Genomic DNA, 26,561 nt, shown 5'->3' on the forward strand with positions numbered 1-26,561 from the left:
GCCTCCATTCCTTGGTTGCTGATATAACTGGGGAAGAATGCTAGCGTCTGAGCAAGGCACAGTTTTCGTATGGGGTGTTCGTGTGTGTCCCCATGCATGTACGTGGAGGGTTTTTTTTTTTCCCATTCCTTTCAATGATGTGTAAAATGTAGAATAAATAAGCATTCCTCCTATGTAACCTTATCACTTACTCTGTAGCATGGTTTAAAACAGATATTCTAGCTACTTTGATAATCTGAATGAAAGCCCATTAACAACTTCAGGTTTTAAAGCATTATGTTGTATTTTATGCATTTCCAATGCTGCTTGGTTTGCCTTTCTAATTGTTTGCAACCAGGTATCTTTCCCTCTATATTGTTTTTTGAATAGAAAATTGTGACTGATATGCTTCCAAATTGTACTTAGTATATAATATGTAATAGGCACTCAGTGAATGAGTATTAACTTACTGAATATAATTTAATAAGGCCTTGCAAAATCTTGAAATACTCCAGGACCATCATTATCGTTAGTTCAGAGAAAGTTTTGAGATTTCTTTTTTGTTTTCTGCTTAGTTCATTGAATGACTTGTATTTTGCTTTATTCTAGAAGGTTCCCTGTATTGATAGTAGTTATCAGATATCATTTAATTTGGTTTTGTACCATTTCTGCCACTATCCCTGAATGGTGAATGGCCATTTCACAAGACACTGACTCTTTTAAAATACTTTTATGCTGCTATGAAATATAAAACAAATGATTGCCTACACCACGTAGATGAAAGAAACATTAATAAACAGTAAGTTTTAGTAGTGTTCTATTTGGAGGCTTAAAAAATTCACTTATTTTCTGTTATGTGAGATAAAAATATTTTCTAAAACTTTTAATTTTTTTTCACGGAGCAAAATAAATATTTCCTATGTTTTTGCAGAGTTTCATTTCATTTTTATTCATTTTCATAATATTTTTTAAAATTTTTTAATGTTTTTTCACAGAGCAAAGTAAATACTTTCTACGTTTTTGCAGTTTCATTTATATGAGATAAAAATAAAATATTTAATATTTTCTAAAATTTTTAAATTTTTTTTCATGGAGCAAAGTGAATATTTCTTACATTTTTGCATGTTGCACATTCCTAACCCAAAATCCAAAGTATTTCAGAATTGGAGACTTACTGAGTGCTGATGTGATACCACAGTGGAAAATTTCCCTGGCCTCATGTGATGGATCACAGTCAAAACTTTGTTTCATGCACAAAATTATTTAAAATGCTGTGTAAAATTATCTTCAGGCTATATGTATAAGATATATATGAAACAAACAACTGAATTTCTTATTTAGACTTGGGTCCCCTCCCCAAAATGTATCATATATATGTAAACATTCCAAAATATAAGTCAGAAACATGTCTGGTCCCAAGCATCTTGGATAAGGGATACTCCGCCTGTAAAAACACAATGGAATTATTTATTTTAGAAGTAGCTGTTGCAAAATGTGAAATTCTTTCAGATGTTGCCTTTAACTCTTGACTGTACTTAGTATGTTTATTGTAGAAAATATGAAAAATGTGTATCGTTTCCACAAAGAATACAACCAAAATCATCTCATAACAGGAATAAAGATTGTGTGTGTGTGTGCGTGTGTGTGTGTATTGTTTTCTCAGGGAGTTTTGTTTTACAGAATGAGAGACTCATGTTGTACATATTACTTCGTAATGTTTAGTTTTATGTACTGTCAGTGTTCTCTCAGGTTGCAATATTGCCTCCCAGTCAGGGAGATGAAGAGACTGTTGGAACCATTGAGTAGAAAGGGGTGCTTGAATAGCTGGGAAGAACATATCCCATCTTATAATTTAGGTGACAGGGTTCAATAAACTTGTGGCTTGTGGGATCAGCTTGTACTTCTACCAGTAGTATGTGACTTTGTCTTTCTGTCACTAAAACAGTGATCATTATTACATTTTTTATTTTTTCGTCATTTAAGGGGAAATATTGCTTAGTTTTGGTGGGTGGGTGAATGTGTGTGTATATATGTGTTTTGTTTTCTCGGGGATTTTCGTTTTACAGAATGAGACTCATGTTGTACCTATCACTTTGTAATGTTTAGTTTTATCTACTGTCAGTGTTATCTCAGGTTGAAATAGTGCTCCCCAGTTAGGGAGATGAAGAGACTGTTGGATCCATTGATTGGGCTACTTCTACCTTTTTGGCTCTTGAGAATAATGCTCAAGAGCCAAAAAGAGCATAAAGGACATGGCTGTACAAACACCTCTGAGGTCCCATTTTCAGTTCTTTGGGATAAAATCCAGAAGTGGGATTGCTGGATCATATGGTAGTTCTATTTTTAGCTTTTTTGCAGACTCTCCACATTGTTTTCCATAGTGGCTGTGTGGTATATATTTTAAAATATTTAAATAGACACAGAAAAATACATAAAACACTAACAGATTATTACTTAGCAAACATTTAAGTCAAGAAATAGAACTTCTCACACTTCCAAAACCCTTCTCTTGTCCCTTCCTCTCCTTTATAAGCCTGTCTTCTCACACTTATTTTGGCCTGTAGTTTTAAAACTTTGAGTAAATGAAATCCACAGTTTATCCATTATGAGTAATGCTGCTATGAACATTCTTACTCATGTTTTTTGCTGCACACTCATGAACAGAATTATTGTGCCATAGGGTAGGCATTCACTGTTAGCAGACAGCACAGTAAAAAGTGGTCTGATAATTGTATTCTTGTGAACAGTATATAAATTTTATGGATGTTCTGTATCTTTGCCAGTGCTTTGTGTTGTATTATCAGTCTTTCAAAATTTAACACTTTGTGGGTATGATTAAGTTTATACTTATTTTCTCTTTTCTTTTTTCTTTTTTGAGATGAAGTCTTGCTTTGTCACTTAAGCTGGAGTGCAGTGGCACAATCTCAACTCACTGTAACCTTTGCCCCCCAGGTTCAAGCAATTCTCCTGCCTCAGCCTCCAAGTAGCAGGGATTACAGGCGTGAACCACCATGCCCAACTAATTTTTATATTTTTAGTAAAGACAGGGTTTCACCTTGTTAGCCAGGCTGGTCTTAAACTCCTGACCTCAGGTGATCCACCCACCTCGGCCTCCCAAAGTGCTGGGATTACAGGTGTGAGCCACCACACCCAGCCTTGTACTTAATTTTCTTGATTCACATTGAGATTGTGTTGTTGTGTTGTTTAGAGATAGGGTGTTTCTTTGTTGCCCAAGCTGGGGTGTGCAGTGGTGCAATTACAGGTCACTGCAGCCTCAAACTACTGGACACAAGTGATCCTCCCACTTCAGCCTCCCCAGTAGCTGAGACTACAGGTGTGCATCGCCACACTTGACTAATTTTTTTTTTTTTTTTTTTTTTTTGGTAGAGATGGTCTCGCTCTGTTGCTGATCTTGAACTCCTGGCCTCAAGCAGTCCTCTGCCTTGGCCTCCCAGAGTGTTTGATTACAGGCGTGAGCCATCGCTCCTGGCCAGAGCTTCTTTTTATATGTTTATTGACTATTTGGGTATTTTCTTTTGGAAGTGACTATAGAAATCTCTTATAATTTTCAACTGGGTTGTATGTCATTTTTCTTACTGACTTTCTTTACGCTTTCTACAGATGAACTCTTACTCCGTTACATTTGTTGGAGGAGCCAGAGGCAGTGGCTCACGCCTGTAATCTTAGCACTTCGGGAGGCTGAATTGGAAGAATCACTTGAGCCCAGGAAACTGAGACCAGCCTGGGCAATATAGCAAGACCCCATCTGTTAAAAAAAAAAATCCACACATTTGTTAGAAGTATTTTTCATTCTGTAATTTGTCTTTTCATTTTCTGACTAGTGTAGTTATAAATAGAGATTATTAATATAATACAATTGATCAGTATTTTTCTAAGGATTACTACTTTTCTTTCCCAAGATCCAGGAAGATAGTCTCATTATATTTTAGAACTGGATGACTCGTACTGTAGCCACTAGATCCGTGTGGCTGTTTAAATTAATGGGGAGTTGAGTCCATTCTTTCCCCCTACTGCAAGACCCTGTTGCAGTGGTCCCTGTCTCCATGGTTCTCTTTGAATAAAGTCAGCCTTACCACCTTAAAAACAAATAAATAAATTAATATAAATTAATTAAAAATAAATTGTAAAGTTAACTTCCTTAGTTGCAGTAGCCACATTTTAGGTGCTCAGCGTGTGGCTAGTACTCACCATGACTAGTGGCAACCATACTGGACCACACAGATACAGATTGTTGCCATCAGCACAGAAAAGTTCTGTTGGGTTGTGCTATCTTAGAACTTAATTATTGTACCTTCACATTTATATCTCTAATTCATCTGGAATCAATTTACATGTGTGGTTTAGGGGAAGGGTTGAGCTTCATTTTATTTCCTATAAATAGTCAACTGACCTAACACCATTTAGTGAAAAGACCATCCTTTCCCCATTGCCCAGCAAGGCAGTCTTTGTCATCATTTAGGCCTGTTTCTGCACCGTCTGTTCTGTTTCATTGGCATATTGGTCTATCCTCGTGCGGGTACACCATCTTTATGACTTTGCTTTAAAACTTGGTTATGATATCCTTTATATACTAGTGAATTCTGTTTGCATCTGTGTTGAGAATGTGTGATTTTAGTTTTGTGTCCTGTTTTTTTAATGTATGTAAAGTATGTGACATATCTCATTCTGAGTCCTGGTTTGAAAATCTTTATTCAATGCCTGTTATATGTGCCACGTGTTGTTATAGGTGCTGGGGAATAAAGGACATCTAAACTTACTGTAGAAAATATCGTGCAAAAAGTTTGTGTGGTTAAGATGATTCTCATAGTGATCATAAAGGGGGGTGTGAAAATGCTGTGCAGGTAAACCCAATATGAATTGTTGAAGGATGTGTCACAGTTCTCTGTGACTGTAGGTGAGGTTTCAAAACAAAAATGCTGCCTTCGATTTTGATGCATTCTCATTTGAGTGGCTCAGTGTTGAGTCTATGGCTATGTTTCTTTTTATTCAGGCTTGCTCACTGTACTTGGTTTGTGCAGGGAACAGTGCTATCATGGTCATTATAATCTAAACATCCCCTCCAAAAGTGTTAGTAAAAGTTTGCTGCAGCTCTTGGCGGTCTGCTGTTAGTTAACACTCGTACCCATCTGTTTTATAGCCTTTTCTGTTTTGTTACTGCTACTGTCATTTCTACCATTACTCTTTGTCTTGTGGACTTGTTTTTAAAAATTCTGTTATGATAATTTTAGTAAAGTTTCAGTAGAGAGGGGAGGCTAGTGCATGTGCTTATCCTGGCATCTTTAACTTTTTAGACAGAATTTTCTCATTTTGTGATACAAATATTTATTTCCTGTTGCAGAGAGATGGTGCTTCTTGCAGTCCATTGAAACTGCCATATACCTCTATGATTTGGTTTTTGGATTCTGTAAGAGATGATGTTTAGTAGACCCATGTTGTTGTGCTTGAGTCTACAGGAAGGTGTTCACGTTCTGTTTCAGATAATAGTTCTGTAGTTTTGTGCCTTTCTTAACTCATCAAATGCAACGTGTGGCTCACCCTTGGCCCTTTATATTGCTTACCTTAATTGTGTAGACCGTAACCAGTTTCTACTTTGACTAAAGTTTGACGTACACAAGTTACTTGAATGTGGGGATTCTGTCCCTCTACACCCTAGTGTACATAGTGCTATATACTATAGTCTCTTTAAGTGTTAAATGAAAAACCAGTCTAAAACGCAGGATTTATATTAAAAATTGAGTTGCCTGCTTAGTGGTATTGTGGTTTCCTTGTAGAGTATAATAAGCTTTGTGAGACTGGGTGAGTCATTTTAGGTGGAAGATTTGCAGAGCTTTAAGGTGATATTGGAGTATTTTATATATATATAATGTATATGTTAATGGAATAGGCTAATTTGGTGTGTAGGTATGGTGATAAGACCAAGACTCTGAGTCCGATTTTTACCCTCTGTGTATCCCCGATGTGAATTGTTTTGTGGGACACTGCAGTCTTAACATTGGTGGCAGACTTGCTCTCTGATAATTGATACTGCTGTCCAAGGGTTCAAATACACCCATCCGTGAATGAACAACCCAGATAGTCAGGCTACTGGAAAAAACAACCCAAAACAGACTTTCAAGATGATTCAGTGAGGTTTCTTTTTGATATGGAGAATAGCAATAGGCTGTTTTTATTATCAAGAAGTCCTAAGCATTTCACTGGATAACTCACTTTTACTTAAAATATTTGACTGTCAGTAATACCTGTTTTTTATTTAAACTTTTTCCATAGGTGGTTCTTTGATATAATAGGACAAAAGATGAAATTCTGAGTATGATTATAATTCTCACTTTTGCTGAGATATTAATGCTAACTGAAGTAATTCACAAGTAGTCCCTTTATCAGATAGGTTAAATTATATTCTTTCATAGTGATACTAAGTGAAATTAATCATTAGTGTGTGTCAGGTTCATAAGAAAGTCAATTTAAGGAGAGTAAGCAGTTGTTGATGGGGGTGCATGGGACCATTGCTGGGTAATGCTGAACATGGACTTGATCGGTAACAAAGCTGTCTGTTAACAGTGGTCTTGGGGTGGGAGGTAGGGGTTAAATTGGATCCCTGCAGTTATGTGAGTGCTTCTTTTAAAGAAGCTTTCAGCAGGGAAATAACCAAAAGATGGGCATCAGAAAGGAAAAGAAGGACGATACATCAAATTAAATAACAGATTGGGAGTTGACCCTAAAGTGGGCAGAGCAACAAGGTGTGCTTGTTGTCTTTCTGGGCAAGGCTTTCTTTTTCTTTAATCACTACTTTTTAGATGAACTCCCTTATTATGGGTGCTCAGAGTTTTTTTTCTTCAGTATGCCTCCATACCGTTAAATACATTTAGTAAATTAGCAGTCAAATTGATCCATATTTTAATGTCATTATTTCCCTAATGAATTGAGCTTATTCAGCTTTATTTAGCCTTTTTTCCCCCTTAAGTTTTCTCATTTATTCCTTGAATGTCTTTAGCAATATAAAAAAAACAAAATGTAATCTTATAAAGACACAGCTAATGGGCTATCAGGAATTTGCAGGGTCCTTTGCAATTGATTACATATTTGATTCTTTTGAAATACTTTTCAACAGTGGTCCAAATATTTTTGTTTCCATTTTAGAACAAAATCCAGTCTCATAGCAGAGGAGAATATAATGTTTACAGCACCTTCCAGAGCCATGAACCAGAGTTTGACTACTTGAAAAGTTTAGAAATAGAAGAAAAGATCAACAAAATTAGGTGGTTACCCCAGAAAAATGCTGCTCAGTTTTTATTGTCTACCAATGGTAAGTATACATGTTTTCTTTCCATGTGCCCACTGTGTGTACCTACCTGTTGCACGTATCCTGTAGACTGGGTTACTCTTCTCAAAGAGGAATCATTTAACAGAAATACTTGTAAAAAGGACTCTTTTTTTCTATACAGAATGTAAATTCTACTTTTACTTTTTTACAGTTCACTTGCAGTTTTTAGATTTTCTGAAAGACCCTCAGATACCAATTTTTTGTTTACTACACCCCTAGTTTGTAGTGGAAAGAATGGGCTGCCACATCATTGGATTTAGGACAGGTACTGTTTCTGTCACTTCTCAGTCTCATAATCTTGGGTAGGTTACTAACAATGAATTGAGTTTTCATCAGCTGCAAACTAGAGATAGTAATTTTTAATCGCATTATTATGAATATTAAATAACTCTTTACATACATCATGAGTGAAAGTGCCCAATAAATGTTAATTCAGTCCTCCTTTTTAGGTATTCCTAAACTACACAGGAGTATTTCAAACTACAGATAGAAAACACTCGAAGGATAGTCTCCATTCCAGGATACTCTATAGGAGAGCACTCCTCCTACTTGACTACCATTAGCATATTGCCTTCTTCCCAGCAATCCACATGGCTGGAAGGAGATTCCTCTCCTTTTATACTTGCCCAGGAAAGTTGTTTGTTTTTTGAGACAATATATGTTGCCCAGGCTGGAGTGCAGTGGTATAATCATGGCTCACTGCAGCCTCAACCTCCTCTACTCAGTCTCCTGAGTAGCTGGGACCACAGGTGTGTGCCACCACACCCAGCTAATTTTTTAAAAAAAATTTTGTAGAGAATGAATCTCCCTATGTTGCCCAGGCTGGTCTTAAACTCCTGGGCTCAAGCACTCTGCCCTCTTCAGTTTCCCAAAGTGCTGGGATTACAGGTGTGAGCCACCACGCCTGACCCAGGAAAAGGTAAGTGAGGATTAAAAGTTAGTAATGGCTCTATCAGAAAATCCTTTATGATGAGTTGGGTGCTTTTTCTTTGTTCTTATAAAAAACTTTTTCCTGTGAATTGTTTGGACTTGGTTGGGGTCTTGAGTCTAAAGGGAATCATTAGAGTGACTGAGGACATACTTTAGGTTCTGGGTAGCTGGATCATGAAAGCTCTCTCTGAGCCAGTCCATTGAGATTTGTACCCTCTGCCTTCTCTCTTATCACAATAAACTGCATTCCCCTCTCCTTATTAGAAGAAAAATAAACAGAAATAACTATTTAAAGTCTAACTCACAGCACCATGGGTGGAGGGAACAGTTTACTTCTGCCGTATGCTAGCTTCTAGTCTTGGGTTAGTTTTAATTTATATGGTAAACTAAGTTATTTCAAATAGCTTCAGATATTTTAGGCACTGTTCAGTATTTCAGATATTTGAGACACTGTTCTTTGGCATCAGATGATACATAATTAAACCATTTATATAATTTCTACATTTAGAAGTAAATGTCCCTAGTAGGGAAGTGTGTTGTTAACATTTTATATATTGGAATATTTTATGGCAGTTTATTGCTTATAGGGCTAAATCAGCTTTTTTATAAAGAGAACTTCTAAAATGTAGGCTGAGGTCAAGAGAATGTTATAATGAAGACCCACATCCTCATCATCCACCTCTGACACTCCTCAGTTCATGGCCAGTGTGTTTCTTGGATGCTTCTCCTTCCCCTCCTCCTCACTGTTATTTGGAAGCAAATCGTATTTCAACTTGTGTGGATTAAATCTTATTTAAAGACATTATTGAATACATTGCAGATTTTTGTGTTTTGTTGCTTAATACTAAATGCAACTAACTGGCGGTGGGGGGCTGTGTTTTTCAATGCTAAAAATAGTGCTTAATAATAGGGTCCAATGTGGAAGGATAAAGCAGATTATGAGAATCATTTGAACTATTGTGTCCGGGTATGATGGGAAAGCGATGGGAGGAGTAGGACTTGAGCTATATATGAAAAACTATTTGGAAAGAGAGAAATTTAGAGAAAAATGACAGCATCTGTTGATTCTGAGTGATATCTTTTATATTATTTTGTGTAGTTTTCTCTGTGAGGTAGAGCATAATATCACCACCACCCCCTCCTCCCCATGTAATGGATGTATATAAAAACTACAGCTGTGGGAGAATGGTGGAAAATAGTACCAAACTTTCCAGGTTTGATTAACCAAAATTAATCTTATAAAAATCTTTGCATTGGCTTTCCATGATCATTATGAACTGGGTTTCCCAGATCATTTTTACTTAAAGGACTTCATAGTCACCTTCTTATTACTTGAGTTAATTTAATGTTCCTTCAACTGTTTTAATTCTCTTTTTCTTTAATCTACTTTTGCCTCTCTGAATTATACACTGCAGAAAACGTGAAACTGACCTGTTGACCATGGGTCTTACATATATGAATAATACAGAATTCACTCATAAATAGGATGTGTTTTAACAATGTCTTGTTAAGAAGTTTTTAGGGTCTTACATAAAGCTGCATTCCCACAAAGGAAACGGCAGCATAGTTTTCCCTGTTCATACCCTCTGTGGTGAGAGGAACTCTCTTCTTCTGCAGCTTCTGCAGTGCTTTAGTTGTCAGTGTTGATAATTCAGGGGAACAATTTCCTGCCTGCCTTGTCCCCACTATACTGAAATAACGTATCTATCCTAATTCTTATGTGTCCTGTGTTTGTGTTAATGGAAAAAAATGTTTTTAAAGAGCTTTCTTCCTGTAAACACTTAGCTACTACAAACTAATTTCATCTCATCTGAAAGTTTTATAAATACATTGTGGTTTCTTTAAAGGATCTTTAATAAAGAGGATGGATTTAAACAGGCCACAAGACAGTTGGGCCAGGGACAGAGATGTTGTCATCCTCACCACAAATATTTCTCAAAATACAGATTGAGGCCAGGCTTATACCTGTCTATAAATTGTATACATTTATAAACTAAATAGCACATAGAAAACCTGTATGACTGAACTACAAGACAATTATAAACAAGATCACATAGGGCATAGAAGAAAAATAGATTACAGATTATCAAAGTTAGCAGCTTTTCTCTGTTTATACTTCATCATTGAGAAGGGCATCCATAGGGGCAACTATCATTCTTCTCTACGATACAGAGATTACCAGGCTAGAGTCACTGGTATCTCTCTCAGTTGTTTTTAACTGATTTTATAAAATGGCTTTATATACTGTTTTAAACAATTTTGTTATACCCATTGCTTATGAAAGATCATTAGGAATGTGATGCTTTTCTATAAAAATGGTATTTTATGATTATAACAGTTTTAAATCAATATACATGAGTCTATAGTGATATAAATGAATTATTGAATGGATAAATGGAGAGAAGGGATGCTTCCTGCAACAGAATTCTAAATAAGAACTGGATACACACTCTTCCCTACAGGGAGTTTAACTTATTTCTCCCTTTAAGTATAGGCTGGACTTTCAGTGACTCACTTCCAAAGACTAGCATTATGGCAAGGGTGAAAGAGTAATTGTATAGTGGAGAAGCCTAGCAAACATTATCTTAACCAAATGACCAAAGTTAACACCACCAGCTGTAAGTCATGTTGATACTATGTATCCCCTTGAACAGTGTTGTGAGAAGTCACTTCACCTGTCTGTTCTTTTCCTAAAAACCCATGGTCCTAGTCTGATCATGAAGAAACAGGCAAGTCCAGTTGAAGGATATTCTACAAAGTACCTCACCATGACTACTCAAAACTATCAAGATCAAGAAAAATAAGGCGAGTCTGAGAAACTTAAAAGCAGAGAGACTAAGGAAACTTGATGACTAAAATGCAGTAGTGTTTGAATTCTGGAACAGAAAAGGAATGTTAGTGGAAACCCTGGCTAAAGCTCCAAATGAAGTCTATAGTTGAGTTAATAGTAATACATAATGTCGATGTCTTAGTTTTGACAAACAGATGGTGACAGAAGAAACTGGGTAAAGAATATACAGTACAATTTTTGCAACTTTTCTGTAAATCTAAACTTAATTGTAAAACAAAAGTTTGTTTTTAAATAGAAGCCATTGTATATATCCTTGATACCCAGGAATTTGTCTTCTTGAAGGACTTGGGGATGTATGCCTTTAATCAGTCAGTTTTCTACAGGCCTTGTTTCCTACTTTATGAACTCTGATAAAAGAGGGGGAAAGGTTTGAAAAAGGAGGCATCCAGTCTTTTGGAGGCCTCTGTGGAGTCTTTGATAGGATCTGCTAAGAAGTGAGAGCAAGGGAGACCAGCTTTACTATTTTGATTGTACATATAGGCAGTCTTAATCAACTTCATTGTTCCCTTTAAATTTTTAAAAATTCATTATTGATCATGTATATGTTTACATGTATGTGTAGACATATGTGTTTGCGTACACCACACATGCATATGAAGTTTTTCTCCTCTAGCTTTAATTACTTTTAAGGGATAGGGACAGAGACCTGGCTGTGACTTAATTTGACTATCACATGGAATTTTATGAGTGCTATTAATGTAGAAATTTGTGATCTTTGTTCTTTATTTCTATGTGTGTATGGTTTTGTTCAGCTGATAATAGGAAATTTTTTAGTAAGTCAGATTAGAGGGTTTTTTTAATGGAATTACTTTAGGTAAAAATGTGAAATAGCATATTTTAAATGCCTTAAAATATTTTTCTTCTTCAGTATTACCCTTTTATTTTAAGGACTTTATTTTCTTCCCAGATAAAACAATAAAATTATGGAAAATCAGTGAAAGGGACAAAAGACCAGAAGGGTATAACTTGAAAGAGGAAGATGGAAGGTATAGAGATCCTACTACAGTTACTACACTACGAGTAAGTACATAAGAAAAAAAATGTCGCAAATAGTGTTTGTGTTCATATTATATAACCCAAACCCTGAGCAGAGCTTGAATAGGAATAATTACAGTCTGTCTCCCCTTTCCCAGTAATTCTGTAATCAGGTAGAACATTGAATGACTCATTTAAACATACAAACTGACCTACATAGAGGTTTTACTTTGGCCAGGGACAGATGCAGGACTAAAACACAAGACAGTGTTTCACGCCATCAGACTCAGTCTCAGGTTTGTAATGTTAGCTATTACAAGGTCAAGTTTCAAGATAAGTTTTGTTTGGAAATCAAAAAAGTAGGTACAGATAAAATCTAGCTGTAGCTAAAAAAATACCAAGAATTGGATGTTATAGGTTAATTTTCTTTTTAGTTTCTTTATTTTAAACCATAAACATATATTAGCTTGGCAGGTCTTTCAAGTGAAATTTGAACTAAGAACTTCAAATTATAATAGTATTGCTACCAGTAAAAGAAGATATATTACCCACATTGTTCATTTTTCTTCTTCCCATTTCAACACTTGAAAGGATCAACATCAGTTGCTTTTTGAAATTAAATCTATGTAATACTGTTCTATTTTATGTTCTCAAAAACTAAAATGAAGTTTTCTGATTCGTAATTGCTATTTGAAACTGAGCCTTTTGTAATTTCTGTTTTTCATGTGTCTTATTGACAGGTGCCAGTCTTTAGGCCTATGGATCTAATGGTTGAGGCCAGTCCACGAAGAATATTTGCCAATGCTCATACATATCACATCAACTCAATTTCTATTAATAGTGATTATGAAACATATTTATCTGCAGATGATTTGCGGATTAATCTTTGGCATCTGGAAATTACAGACAGGAGTTTTAGTATCCATTTGGTTTTCCTCTTTGGTGTTTGGTGAAGAAGGCATGTTGTGCTCATATTGGATTTATTTCATCTCTCCTTCATGAATTGATTTTGTAGTCTCTTTGTATGTATAGCACCTTATTTTTTCTTTGAACATGAGTAATGGAATACTGGAGAAAGTTATTTGCTAAACATAAAGGGCATAATGTATTGATTTAAAAATTGGATTCATGGAATTTTAAGGAATTTGTCTGTTGTGTCTGTGGAAATGGGAATTTTTTTATAATTTAGTTTTTTGTTTTAGAAAATCAAATTTGTGAGGGCTATGCATGGTAGGTCATGCCTGTAATCCCAGTGGTTTGGGAGACTGAGGTAGAAAGATCACTTAAGGTTACAGTGAGCTATGATCATGCTTCTGCACGCTAGCCTGGGTGACAGAGCAACACCCTGTCTCTAAAAAAACAAAAAATTTTTTTTCTTCTAATCAAATTATGGAGTATTGTTATTTGAATTTTTTATTACAGTCTCATTAAGAACAGAAAAAGAAATTCACGCAAGTCATGATGCATGATAGGGTCAATAAAAATATTCTATTGAAAAAATTTCTCCAAACCTCATTTTTATTGTTTATATTATACTCCTCAAGTTCTGTGCATATACAGATGTGTGATAAACATAAGTGTCTGTACACACGCATATAATATATGCATATAGAGATGTATATTAATGTATTTATGTTTTTTTTTAAATTCTTGGCAAATGTCAGCAGCTATTACTGCTGTTAATATACTATATTGTACAAATAGATACTATTTGAAAAGTTAACAGAGCTTTACATAATTCATACTCTGCCAACAGTGGATGAGTCTGTTTCCTTATACCTTTCCCAGTCTTCTTAGTGACAGAGTTCTCTTTTGTTGTTTTTATTTGCATTTCTGTACTCATCATAGACATCAGCATCTTTTTATGTTTATCAGACATTTATATTTCTATTTGTTCTTTTCTATTTTTTTCCCACTGGATTATTTATTTATTTATTTATTTATTTATTTATTATTATTATTTTTTTTTGAGATGGAGACTTACTCTGTCGCCCAGGCTGGAAGTCCAGTGGTGCAATCTTGACTCACTGCAACCTCCATCTCCTGGGTTCAGGCAATTCTTCTGCCTCAGCCTCCCGAATTGCTGGGACTACAGGTACTTGCCACCATGCCTGGCTAATTTTTTTGTATTTTTAGTAGACACAGCGTTTTTTACCATGTTGGCCAGGCTGGTCTTGAACTCCAGACCTCATGATCCGCCCACCTTGGCCACCCAAAGTGCCCTGATTACAGGCATGAGCCACCTCGCCCGGCCATATATTTGTTTTTTTAAAGCATTTTGTGTTAAGTAAATTAACTCTATTGTTCGTGCTGCAGTTTTCCTTTTTCACTATCTTGAGGGTTTTGTTTTGGAATTCTCTTACTGTTTACTGTTTATGAAGATAAATGTATCACCAATCTTTTCTTCATGGCTCTTGAGACTTGTGCCCTGCTTGGACAGACTTCTGTATTCTAAAATCAGCGGTCCCCAACCTTACTGGCACTAGGGACTGGTCTCATGGAAAACAATTTTTCCATGGAATGGGGTGGTCAGGGAATGGTTTCAGGAAGAAACTTCCACCCCAGGTCAACAGGCATTAGATTTTCATAAGGAACACACAACCTAGATCCATTGTATGTGCAGTTCACAATGGGGTTCATCTCCTAGGAGACTCTAATGCCGCTGCTGATCTGACAGGAGGCTGAGCTCAGGCAGTAATGCTTGCTTGGCCACTGCTCACCTGCTGTGCGGCCCAGTTTCCAACAGACCCCAGACCAGTACCAGTCTGTAGCCCAAGGGTTGGGAACCCCTGCTACAATGATTTAAAACTTGCCTGTTTTATTCTGAGATTGTTCATTTAGGTAGTTTTTAGCACTAAATGTTTTAATCCCAGCCTGGTGTGGTGGCTCACGCCTGTAATCCTAGCACTTTGGGAGGTGGAGGCGGGCAGATTCCCTGAGCTCAGGAGTTCAGGACCACCCTGGGCAACATGGTGAAACCCCATCTCTACTAAAATACAAAAAATTAGCCAGGCGTGGTGGCATGTGCTTGTAGTCCCAGCTACTTGGGAGGCTAAGATGGGAGAATTCCTTGAATGCAGGAGGCAAAGGTTGCAGTGAGTCAAACCTACGCGACTGCACTCCAGCCTGGGTTACAGAGCAAGACTCTGTCTCAAAAAAAAAAAAAAAAAAAGTTTTAATCCCTTTGGGATTTATACTTATAAAAAGAGTGGAATGCAATTCAGAATTAATACTTGTGCTTAGGTCTGTGAGTGGATTTTAGGTTTAAGGGATGTAGAATTAAATTTGCCCTTTTTTTCTAAGTGGAAATTCCTTAATAAAATGCTATCTAGACATTGTGGATATCAAGCCTGCCAATATGGAAGAGCTAACAGAGGTGATTACAGCAGCGGAATTCCATCCAAACAGCTGTAACACATTTGTATACAGCAGCAGTAAAGGAACTATTCGGCTCTGTGACATGAGGGCATCTGCCCTTTGTGATAGACATTCTAAATGTAAGTTTCTCTTTTTTTAAATGATTAAAATCCAAGTTTGTCTTTCCTTAAAATGATTACATATTCTGTTTGTCTGAAATGAGCCTCACACATGATAAGTGTAATAACAGAGGTTTACAAGTCTTAAACCTGTGTGTCCAGAACCACCTGTACCCTTGGTAATCTGCCTCCCTTCTCATGAGGCATTACAGATTATTCCCTGGAAGCATGTAGTTAAGCTCTCTTGGAGGGCATGTCTATTGATTGCCAAGAAATGTATTTCTTGTGGAATGTTGTTCTTTGGGAACTTGTGGTTGGGCTCTCTAACCTTGTATTCAAGTAGAGCTGCTCCTTTATTTTTCCCATCCTCCCTCATTCCTCCCTCCCTATTTTGAGCTTCCTAGGAAGATTTCTTCTGAGAAGAGGTCTCCTTGGCTTAAAAGTAAATAAATAAATAAAAACTTTGGTTTAAAAACTTCAGGATACAATATTCTTGTCTTGTTGAATATTAACTCATGAAAATTGATACATGCCTGTTACCAAAATAATTTTACCTGGCTACTAGAAAATAAAATCCTGGTGTGAATTTGGATGGGTGAGGATGATGTGTTTCTCATGGTGATACAGGCAGGCAGTGAGGTGTATTGCAGGAATATACCAATAAACCTGGTGCACTGAAGTCAGAAGTCCCAGGTGAGTCTGGTTCTAAATTAGTCAAACGAGTCTGGAAGTATACGGCATACTTGTGCATCTTCAACTTCGGTATTCAGTTATCCAAAGAAGCTTTCAGGAGAATTCTAGCCAGAGAGATGTTTTCCAGTTCTTTATTAGCCTGGCATTTTATCTCACTTTTAGGGAGTTTGTGAATGGTTGTTTAGGAAATACTTTGTCCAAGCCGGAATATTGTACACTTTGCCCTTTTTGTGTTGTTTTGTTTTGTTTTTAGTGTTTGAAGAACCTGAAGATCCCAGTAACAGGTCATTTTTTTCCGAAATCATCTCCTCTATTTCGGATGTAAAATTCAGCCATAGTGGTCGATATATGATGACTAGAGACTATTTGTCAGTCAAAATTTGGGACTTAAATATGGAAAACAGGCCTGTGGAAACATACCAGGTATTTGCAGTTTTTTCTTTCAATGAGCATACACCCTGTTTACTTTGTATAGAGAAGGATTTTGTTAACTAGGTTTTAATCCCTGTATGGTGTTTGTTCACTATTAGGCCTTTTCCCTCAGAGATCTATGAGTATGTTGCTTTTCCTTATGTTAAATGTATATATACTTACCTAGGTTGTGTCGTCTCTTGAGTTTTGCAGGTAAAGTGTGATTTTGCTACCCATTTGGTTCAGTATTATTTTTTTTCCCTGCCACTATGTACATTTAAAGTGAGAAAGGAAGAGCACCCTTCATTAAGTTCTGGGCAGGAAGGGGATTGGGGAAAGTGGCCAGTCCTAGTAGAGGTACACCTACTCAGGTTGTGGGAGTAGTTGAACTAGAGATTAAAATTGGTGTGCCAAGTCAAATGGACTGGTGTTCTACCTTTTGGCAGATAACTGTTGTCTTCTGCTAAAGGAGAAGGGCTTGAAAGCCTTAGCAGATGGCTTTAGGAGTTGTCTATCTGATGTTGGATGTCAGTTCTTGATTCTCTTATCAGACAGCCACTACTATTGATCCATGTCCACTACATCAAACACAGAAGAGAATGAAGAAGTACACAGCCTGGAACAGGGTGAGGGCCAGCACAAACCTGTGCTAGGTCCTAGACTGCAGTGTTGAAGTCACTTTAATTTATACTTATACTTTAGTCATGTTGTATATTCTCAGTAAACTTCGAAGTACGTTTCTCAGACTTTTAAATCCTCTGACAAACATGAACCAAGATTCTATTTGATATGTGAAATTTCAGAATAAATACCGCACTGAAACAAAAGCCAAAAAGACAATATACTGCTTTGCTTTCAAAGTATAGTTAACTATTGAGCAACAGATTTATTTGAACTGCACGGGTTCACTCATACACAGAGTTTTTTTTTTCAACTAATGAACATTTGAAAATACAGTATTTGAGGGATGCAAACCCCTGAAATATATAGAGGGCCAAAACTTCATCTGTGAAGGGCTAACTGCAGATTTGGGCATACCTGGGGTTCTTGGATACTGAGAAAAGACTTCTATTTGTGTAACTGCCAGGATTGATATGTCATCTTCCAGTTACCCTCACCACCATTTCATTCCCATTGAGAATAATTGATTTGAACCTCAGCTTCATACTGATGTATAGTGAGAAACCCTGTAACATGCATCCTAAAATGTTGCTGAATTATGATGATCTACCTAATTTTACCTGATTTGCTACTTTTCTACCTATAATCATAGTGATTAAAAGTAGTCACATTACAGGCAAACGTATCATATATAGATACAACTACTTTTATTGAATTTGTACCAGCATCTTGTTGAGTTTTGTGTGATTGAAGGGTATTTTTTATCGGTTTTGTGTGTGTGTGTGTGTGTGTGTGTGTGTGTGTGTTACATGCTCCCTTTTGGTCCTAACCCCACGTGAGTTGTTATTCCTCTGTATAACAGATTTTCACTTAATGTCACAGACATGGCCTGAATCATTCCACTATATTTAAAGTTAAAATGGACACTGAAAATAAGTTTAGATTGTTTCATATAGAATAGAGAATTCTAACATTTAGAAGGCACCTACTCATTTCTGTCATTTCTCCTTAAGTAGCTCCTTAAAAAGATGGTGAAATAGACACTTATTTTTTCCTTTGAGTTACAACAAATACGTTGGAACTTTTCTTTGTAATTAATGTTGAAATATGTCATATTCCTCAGACTACTTTTTAAATATGAGATTTATTTATAAGTAATATATGATACTATCAAATTTGTAATAACCATATATATATATGTGTGTGTGTGTGTGTGTGTGTATATATATATATATAAAACTAGGATAAATAGATATGCCCAGGATAACCATATAATTTATCATCAAACCAAGGCATGGGTATGCTCTGCATACATGTGCATTTATAATTGAAAAGACAAGCTTCAGTTAAATTTATGTCCAGAAAATGGTATTTAATAAAGAAATAGGTAGCTGGGTGCAGTGGCTTATACCTGTAATCCCAGCACTTTGGGAGGCTGTCGCAGGCGGATCAACAAGGTCAGGAGATTGAGGCCATCCTGACCAGCATGGTGAAACAATCGTCTCTACTAAAATAAAAAAAAAATAGTCGGGGCATGGTGGCGTGCACCTGTAGTCCCAGCTACTCAGGAGGCTGAGGCAGGGAAATCGCTTAAATTTGGGAGATGGAGGTTGCAGTGAGCCAAGATCACGCTACTATACTCTAGCCTGGCAACAGAGTAAGACTCTGACTCAAAAAAAAAATAGTAAGAAAGAAATAGGTACAGTTTCAGTGTTGCTATCAGTAGTTAATGGACTGAAAGCCAACAATAGTGATATTCAGATATTGCTGTAATGTTCTTTTATCAGCCTCTTAACTGTGCCATTTTGAAGTGTTTTTTCACCTGAATGTTTTATTCAGGCTTATAAAGGATATGCATGTCACACCCAGAATGGAGTTTTCCCTCGTCATACCAGTAGTAAATAAATGTGCCTCCCTGAAGGGCTTGTGTGTTTGTAAAAGGACAAAATGCCTTTATTGTTACTAAGAAGATTGAGATTAATAGGTTTAAAAGGTGTGTGTATGTGTCTGTATATGCTTTTTTTTTTCTTTTTAAAGATACGGACTTGTTAAATAATTTTCCTAATTTCACTGTGGTATATTTGTATTTTTTCCGTAGGTGCATGAATACCTCAGAAGTAAACTCTGTTCACTGTATGAAAATGACTGCATATTTGACAAATTTGAATGTTGTTGGAATGGATCTGACAGGTAATTGATTTTAAGTCAAACCGCTCATTCAGATATGAATTTTATTAGAGAAAAGAAACTTAACTATTTCATTCTAAGTCCTAACCTCATTTGTCCCTAGAAATTCCTTGAAATAAATTTAGTAATCTTAGATACAGCACAGCAGTACTGGCAGGCAATAATTAAGGATTGTATTTTGCTAGTAAATATAAAAGTACACAAATTCTAGATAATCTAAATTATTTAAATGTCTAGAAATTTATTTCTTTTATGAACCAGATCACATTTCTGACATGCTAACCATTAAAATGGTGAAGCTTCAGTTTGGTGGTTATTCCACCATTAAACTGTTTTAGAAGCATTCAGGTGGCAGATAATTCATTTGGATTGTTAGAGGCACCAAGGTTTCCAAATGCTACATTAACATCCCATACAAGTGGTAATTCATGTGTATGTTATGTATGTATTATGTTAACCATAATATATATGGTTAAAATATTAGGAGTAGTTATCTTTGCTTTTTATCATTTCTAGTTTTGCCATAGTGTGATTCCTCTTTAGTAAACCATTTTTTAAAGATAAAGTAAGTCTTACTTTGAGTCTTTTAGTTGTCTGTTTGCCACTCTGTTCCAGTAGAACAGAAAGTAGTAAAAGAAAACATGATTTTGGAATTAAACGTAGATTTAAAATAATTAGAGATACTGTATTTAAACAACAGTTTTATCACAGAGCTTAATATGATTCAGGTTTCATTCTGTTATGTGTCACAGAAGATAACTTACAGAATGTTTTCTTTCATCTGGCTTTTGAAATTACCTGATTTTGACATGAGGACTAGTAAAACTAGAGCTCTGTTGGTAGCAAACATTGCCTTTGAGTGCACTACTAAACCTGAGGCATCAAGAAGAAAGAAGGAAAGGGAAGAAGGGAAAAAAGATTAAGAAATGTGAAGAGAGCTCCTGAACTAGGGTGTGGCGCACTGCTACCACTAGGTCTTCCTTGTATTGTTGAAGCAGATAATTAGCGATTGTATGTTCTGTCATCAGAAGGAAATTATTTATTTTCCTTAATATTAAAAAATTTTTTTAATTATTTCAGACTTAGAAAAAATTTGTTAGAATAACAAAGAACTCTTCATTTGGCCTTTACCCAAGTTCCCCTGTTGCTGTTTGCTGTATCACATGGTTTATTCTCCCTTTATTTATAGCTATGTTTGTCCACAGGTGCATGCACACATGCTCACACACACACTTGTGTGCCAGACATGATGCTCATTACCCTGAATTCTTGAATGAGTATTTCCTGACAAAAACCCTTTCCCACATAGTGACAGTGTAGCATCCAAAGCAGCATTCACAGCGATGCAGTACTGCCATGTAATCCACAGACCGATTGAAACTCACAAGTTACTGTAACTGTGTCCTTTATGGTCCAGAAGAGTCAGTGTGGCTCAGTATCCAATCCAGAGTTTGGTTGTCATCTCTTATTAGTCTCCCTTATTCTGAAAGAGTTCTTCAGTCTCCTTATCTTTCATGACCTCAGCATTTTGAAGAACATAGGCTGGTTATTTTATAGAATGTTTCCTTGTGATTAGATTCGAGCTATACATTTTTGGCAAGAATGCCACAGAAATACGGGCCTAATTGATACCTTTTTAAAGTTTCAGATAGCCACAGAGTAGGTGTCCTAATCCATTAAAACTTCACAAACTCAAATGATACGGGGATGTCAATCTAAATTACATAAACCGTTTTCAAAGAAATTGTTTTATTGTCTTCAGGGGTTGATTAAAATTGTTGTCAAGTGTCCTTTAGGAATTGACATGACTAAATAGATAATCATCTGTACTTTGAACAGTTTTCCAGTATCTGGTAATCCTTGTTTACAGTAATAATTTGAACCGTGTGATAAGCAGTGGTAGCAGCAGACCCTTTCCAAATTATTTAGAGCTTCAGACTTAACGAAGTTTTGTTTGCAAGGATACTTAATAAATGTTGAGCAGTAATGGGTGGCAAGTAGGACTGATAAGGAAGTGTCTTGGGCAGTTTAAAAACTTTGCCACCCCTTTAAACTGATACTTCTACAAATATTTGCTTAAAATATTTTTAGTGGTAAAAGTAAAATGAGGCCAGCCATGGTGGCTCACACCTGTAATGCCAGCACTTTGGGAGGCTGAGGCAGGTGGATCATGGGGTCAAGAGATCAAGACCATCCTGGCCAACATAGTGAAACCCTGTCTCTACTAAAAATACAAAAATTAATTAGGCATGGTGGCACGCTTCTATAGTCCCAGCTACTCGAGAGGCTGAGGCAGGAGAATTGCTTGAACCCAGGAGGTGGAGGTTGCAGTGAGCCAAGATTGTGCGATTGCACTCCAGACTGGGCAACAGAGCAAGACTCCGTCTCCAAAAAAAACCAAAAACAAAAACAAACTCTTGTTCTGCTTGTTTGACTGAGTGTTCTATCTACTTTCACAGTGTTGTCATGACTGGATCTTACAATAATTTCTTCAGAATGTTTGACAGAAACACAAAGCGAGACATAACCCTAGAAGCATCGCGGGAAAACAATAAGCCTCGCACGGTTCTGAAACCCCGCAAAGTCTGTGCAAGCGGCAAGCGAAAGAAAGATGAAATAAGTGTTGACAGCTTAGACTTCAATAAGAAAATCCTTCACACAGCCTGGCACCCCAAGGAAAATATCATTGCTGTAGCTACTACAAACAATCTGTATATATTTCAAGACAAAGTGAATTAGGGTTGGCATTCCTAGCAGAAGAACCCACTTCCTGCTTAGTTGAGATAGTTGAATCTAGCATTCGTTCCTATAAGAGAGAGGTCCATTGTGGCACCCCTTTCCAGTGTTTGACAGTGTGCCATTCGACAACACATTGTTATAGCTACATGGAGAAAGCTCTGTGGATTCATCACTGGTGTTCTCCATGTCTGCTAGCCATTTAGGTAAGGGTAGGGCACTTTTAATTTAAATGACTTCTTGCACCATCTTGCCTAATGGACTAGATTGGACTGTATCAACATTGATTTACTCCACTTTTTATGCCTTCCATTGTGATGACGTCAAACACAGTGAAAGCCTTCAGTCATGCTATGGGATTTAATTGTGTATCCTCATTACTGTATCATTTGTGGGGTACACCCCTTCCCCCTTTTTTTAAATTAAATACAGCTCATTCTTACTGTGGCTTGTAGCATTCCTCCTCTTCTGGCCTCCTGGACTCCTCCCTTCATCTCTCTTTCCCTTGCCCCTCCACCCGGTCTTGGTGGTGGTATATTAAAAAAAGAAAGAATGAAAGCACACAAAATGAGTCAGTTTGGGGTCAGTGGTATAAAGGGGGTATATGTTGCGAACAAATGTTTTAATAACAGTTGGCTGTAATCACTCCTCGCCATGTCTGGCACTGAAAATAAGGAAAAAAAAACCTACTACTGAATAAAAGTGACAAAGAATGGAGAATCTGGTTTTCTTTTTCTTTTTAACCTACCTCTTAAAGCCAATATTTTGTGTCATACCTGTAGGCACAGTGAAACAAAATGGGTTTTCATTGTTTTATTGGTATTTTTGTTAATTATTTTTAACAAGTGTTCTTTTACATGCAGAAGGAGAGGTATTGGTTATGTATGAACATATTTTGAATATATATTGGTTTTATTAAGGATTTCACAATCTATAAATGATACTAGAGTTTTTTCTTTTTACCGTTGTCATGACGGTATTGGATACGTTTTATCTCTACTTAACTCAGTATCTGTTAATGAAATTGTTGTAAATGGGAACCAAATTTGTAGAACTTAATTTCTAAATACTTTCTACAGTGCTTAATTTCATTTTTGCCTTACTAAATACTAAATCAAAGACTTATAAAACATTTTTAACAAGTTAAAAGTCTTTTTGTCATTGATAGAGCAGAAAACTAACATCAGGTGACACTGCACTAAATACTTTTTTTTTTTGTATTTTACTGCTATCAGAATGAAATATACTTTACCATAGATATTTTTCTTCTATTTTTGGTTTTCCAAAGCTATATTAAAGACAAATTTTTAAAGGTACAGCATTCAAAAAGTGCTTAATGAACTCCCAACAGCTGCCTCAAATAAAAATCTGGTCATCTGTGTATGAGTACATTTTCCCTAAGTGGTGATACCTTATCCAAAGATGAAGAGTGCTCCTATTTTTAATAGGTAGAATGTACCTTTGTCAGTCTTGCAGAAGCTTTAATGGAGAAGAAATGGACTTTATTTTTGAAAGGTGAATTGAACAGGCATTTATATTACTAGAGAATGGTAGTCTTATTTTGGTTGAACATAATATAACAACCTTGAATTTCAGAGGACTCTGAGTGCTTCTATGTCCACTACCTATTGTTCTATTCTTCAATAATGAAAAAGAATTAAATGAGTCGATCGTGATTCCCTCTACACTACTACAAATATTATGTCTTGTAAGTTAACATTTTTAGCACACAGAAGAAATTTTATGTAATAAAATTACTGTATCTTTTGGACTTAACAAATTTGAATTTGTATTTGAACACATTGATTCTATGTCTGATAATTCTTAATGGCACTTTTACTAATTTATTTGGGGATCTTGGGTACATTCTTAATTTGTGTTATTTATTCTTCACACTTGACTTGCAAGTGGGATATTCCCCTGTCAGAAGTGTCAAACAGTGATACTCTTTTTGTGTTCTGACTGGACAGCTTTCCAGATCTTTTTTGGGAGATTTTCCTACAACTTGGTTGTATGTCTTGAGATAACACCACCAAACAGCTCTCAGAAATTCTTTTTTGATTGATCAGTAGCTATGGTGATTCTCCTCCATGACACTAAGGATTAGTTTATATATTTAAGAGAAATTATTGCTAAAATTAAAATGCCTCTATCAAGGAATGCTATTATAAATTATTGTTAACATTCTCAAGTATTAATTTTTTAATTTCATTGGTGTAGCAAACTATAAGCCCAGCCACTCATTTTACATGGCCATGGTTAATCTTTTTATTAATAAAAATTATACTTAGAATAAACTTAGTCTTGTCAAGTTGCTTGTATTTCCTATTCTCTTGCCATTAATACACATGCACATATTCCATCCCTTCTCTTAACCTTTTAGAAAAGATTGTGGTAGGAATGGACTTTCATTCTATTAACCACTTTTTATCTCTAGTTAGTGGCTGGGCAGTAAGAAGAATTATTTTATAAATCTGTCTAAATACATGTTTAATCATTAACTGCTGGATGGTAAGCTTGTGTGCAGCCCTCTGTCTCCTGGAATTTAAAAAACAATGCTTCTACGCAATTTTTACGTTTCAAAATGAAGAGAATTTTTTAAACCTTAAGTGAGTTATTAAGCTAGAGAGAGGAAAGCAGGTTCAGTGTGTGACTTTTTTAAGTAAGGTGTTTATTAGGAAATTGTGCACATGTGAAAATTATGCATACTGATAAAGAATTTTTATCTTTTTTCTACTACACATAAATTCAAATGGAGATAGTATTGTGTATTTCCAGAAGAACAAAACCAATGCCCTGCAAAAGATGGGAAAGATAGGCATATGCTGGGTAGTCAAGAATCAAGTCAGTTTACTTGTGCATTTGAAAGCACCTCTATTTTAGTATCTTATTTATCTGTTCAAATGGTGATAGTTTAAGCTCTGTGTGTATGTCTTACCGTGGTTAAAAAGGGGGCTTTATGCACCTCTTCCCCTCCAAAAAAAGCCTTGGAAAATGACCCTCCTTTTTGTAATGATGCATGAGATCAGAACATTACAACTCTTTTAATATTAATCAAATGCTTAGTGAGTCTATGGAATCTTGAGGTGTTCTCAAGATGGCAGAGATATTTTTGTAATCGGGTTTGTCTCAACATTTTAGGCACAGTGGTATTAGACTGTAACCTCTTACCTCTGTATTAGAATTAAGAAACACCACTTTACAGGCTTGAAGTTAAGTCTCTCTCTAGCTCAGTGCTTATCAAAGAGAAGGCACTACAACGCTTAATTTCCTCTAAAAGGAATTTGGCAAACAAACTGCCATAAGGGGAAAAGCTACTATTTGTGTTTTTTTCAAATGTTCTACTCAAGCTCCTTTGTAATCTGAATAGCAACACGTTCTTTGAGGACTTTCCCACTAGGGGGCAATGGTGGGGAACGGCGGCTCATGCCTGTAATCCCAGCACTTTAGGAGGCTGAGGTAGGGGGATCACTTGAGACCAGCCTGGGCGACAAAGCACGACCCCATCTCTACAAATAATTTATCTTAAGAAATATATTTTAAGAAACCACTAGGGGGCGATCGTTAAGTCTTGAACAGCAATGGTGAGGTATTTTTGAGAATGTACAAACGGGAGTCTGTACAGGAAGGGCTTCATTATTAAAAACAAAATCAGGGCCCAAATACAGCACATTGTGTGCTCCAAACCACTGTTCTATGACCCTTGAGTAAATATTTGAGAACCTAGTGGAGGGGGGACACAAATGCCCACTGTGATGTCATTACATTGTACTACAATAAAGTAACACAATATAAGTAGTACAAGTCATGACATCACAGTGGGCATTTGGTTATGGCCAGCTAATTTTTGTATTTTGCAAGTATCTTGTTGAGTAGGTTGCATCCATGTTCATGAAGGATACTGATCTATAATTTTTTTATATATTTTAATGTGATTGTCCAATGCTGATCTCATAAAATGAATTTTCCTTTCCTGTATTATTGAAGAATGTGGACAAAATTGGTGTAACTTCTTCCTTCAGTGTTTGGTAGAATTCACTAGTGATAAATTTTTAAATATCATTCTATCAAAGGTCACATCACTGAGTCACTATAAGGAGAATGTTTGTCCCTTTTCAGAAATGAAATGTATTCCTGCTGTATTCACTAAGTTGCCCAGCAGGGTTAACAGAATGAAGCATCATAATTAGAGTTCATCAAAAACCATTTTGCTTTCTTAGAGTATCTTTGAAAACGTTAATTTCTTACCCTAAATCTGTATCAAACTTTTGCTGCCCAACGTTTCCCTACAAAGATTGACTGAGCAGGTAGTGTAGTTGTCAAGTAACAGCAAAATGGCTAGGATATGCTGGAGTGCCAC

General features: G+C 36.2%; 1 protein-coding gene across 3 annotated transcripts in view; it reads left to right on the forward strand.

Moving 5' to 3' along the window:
* PPP2R2A (protein phosphatase 2 regulatory subunit Balpha) overlaps positions 1-22,921 on the forward strand; it is a 78,880-nt gene extending 55,959 nt beyond the window's left edge. For all 3 annotated transcript variants that reach the window (XM_012435279.3, XM_064368701.1, XM_012435278.2), the window contains 7 exons: positions 7,138-7,303; positions 12,010-12,122; positions 12,818-12,995; positions 15,410-15,574; positions 16,500-16,669; positions 19,377-19,468; positions 21,925-22,921. In XM_012435279.3, the coding sequence (XP_012290702.1) occupies positions 7,138-7,303; positions 12,010-12,122; positions 12,818-12,995; positions 15,410-15,574; positions 16,500-16,669; positions 19,377-19,468; positions 21,925-22,204 (1,164 nt within the window). In that variant the 3' untranslated portion in view covers positions 22,205-22,921. The remainder of the gene's footprint in view (positions 1-7,137; positions 7,304-12,009; positions 12,123-12,817; positions 12,996-15,409; positions 15,575-16,499; positions 16,670-19,376; positions 19,469-21,924) is intronic.
* The last annotated feature ends 3,640 nt before the right edge of the window (positions 22,922-26,561 follow it).

Source organism: Aotus nancymaae, unplaced genomic scaffold (genome assembly GCF_030222135.1).
Source record: "Aotus nancymaae isolate 86718 unplaced genomic scaffold, 86718_ANA_hifiasm-v0.15.2.pri h1tg000079l, whole genome shotgun sequence".
NCBI classification, from domain to species: domain Eukaryota; kingdom Metazoa; phylum Chordata; class Mammalia; order Primates; family Aotidae; genus Aotus; species Aotus nancymaae.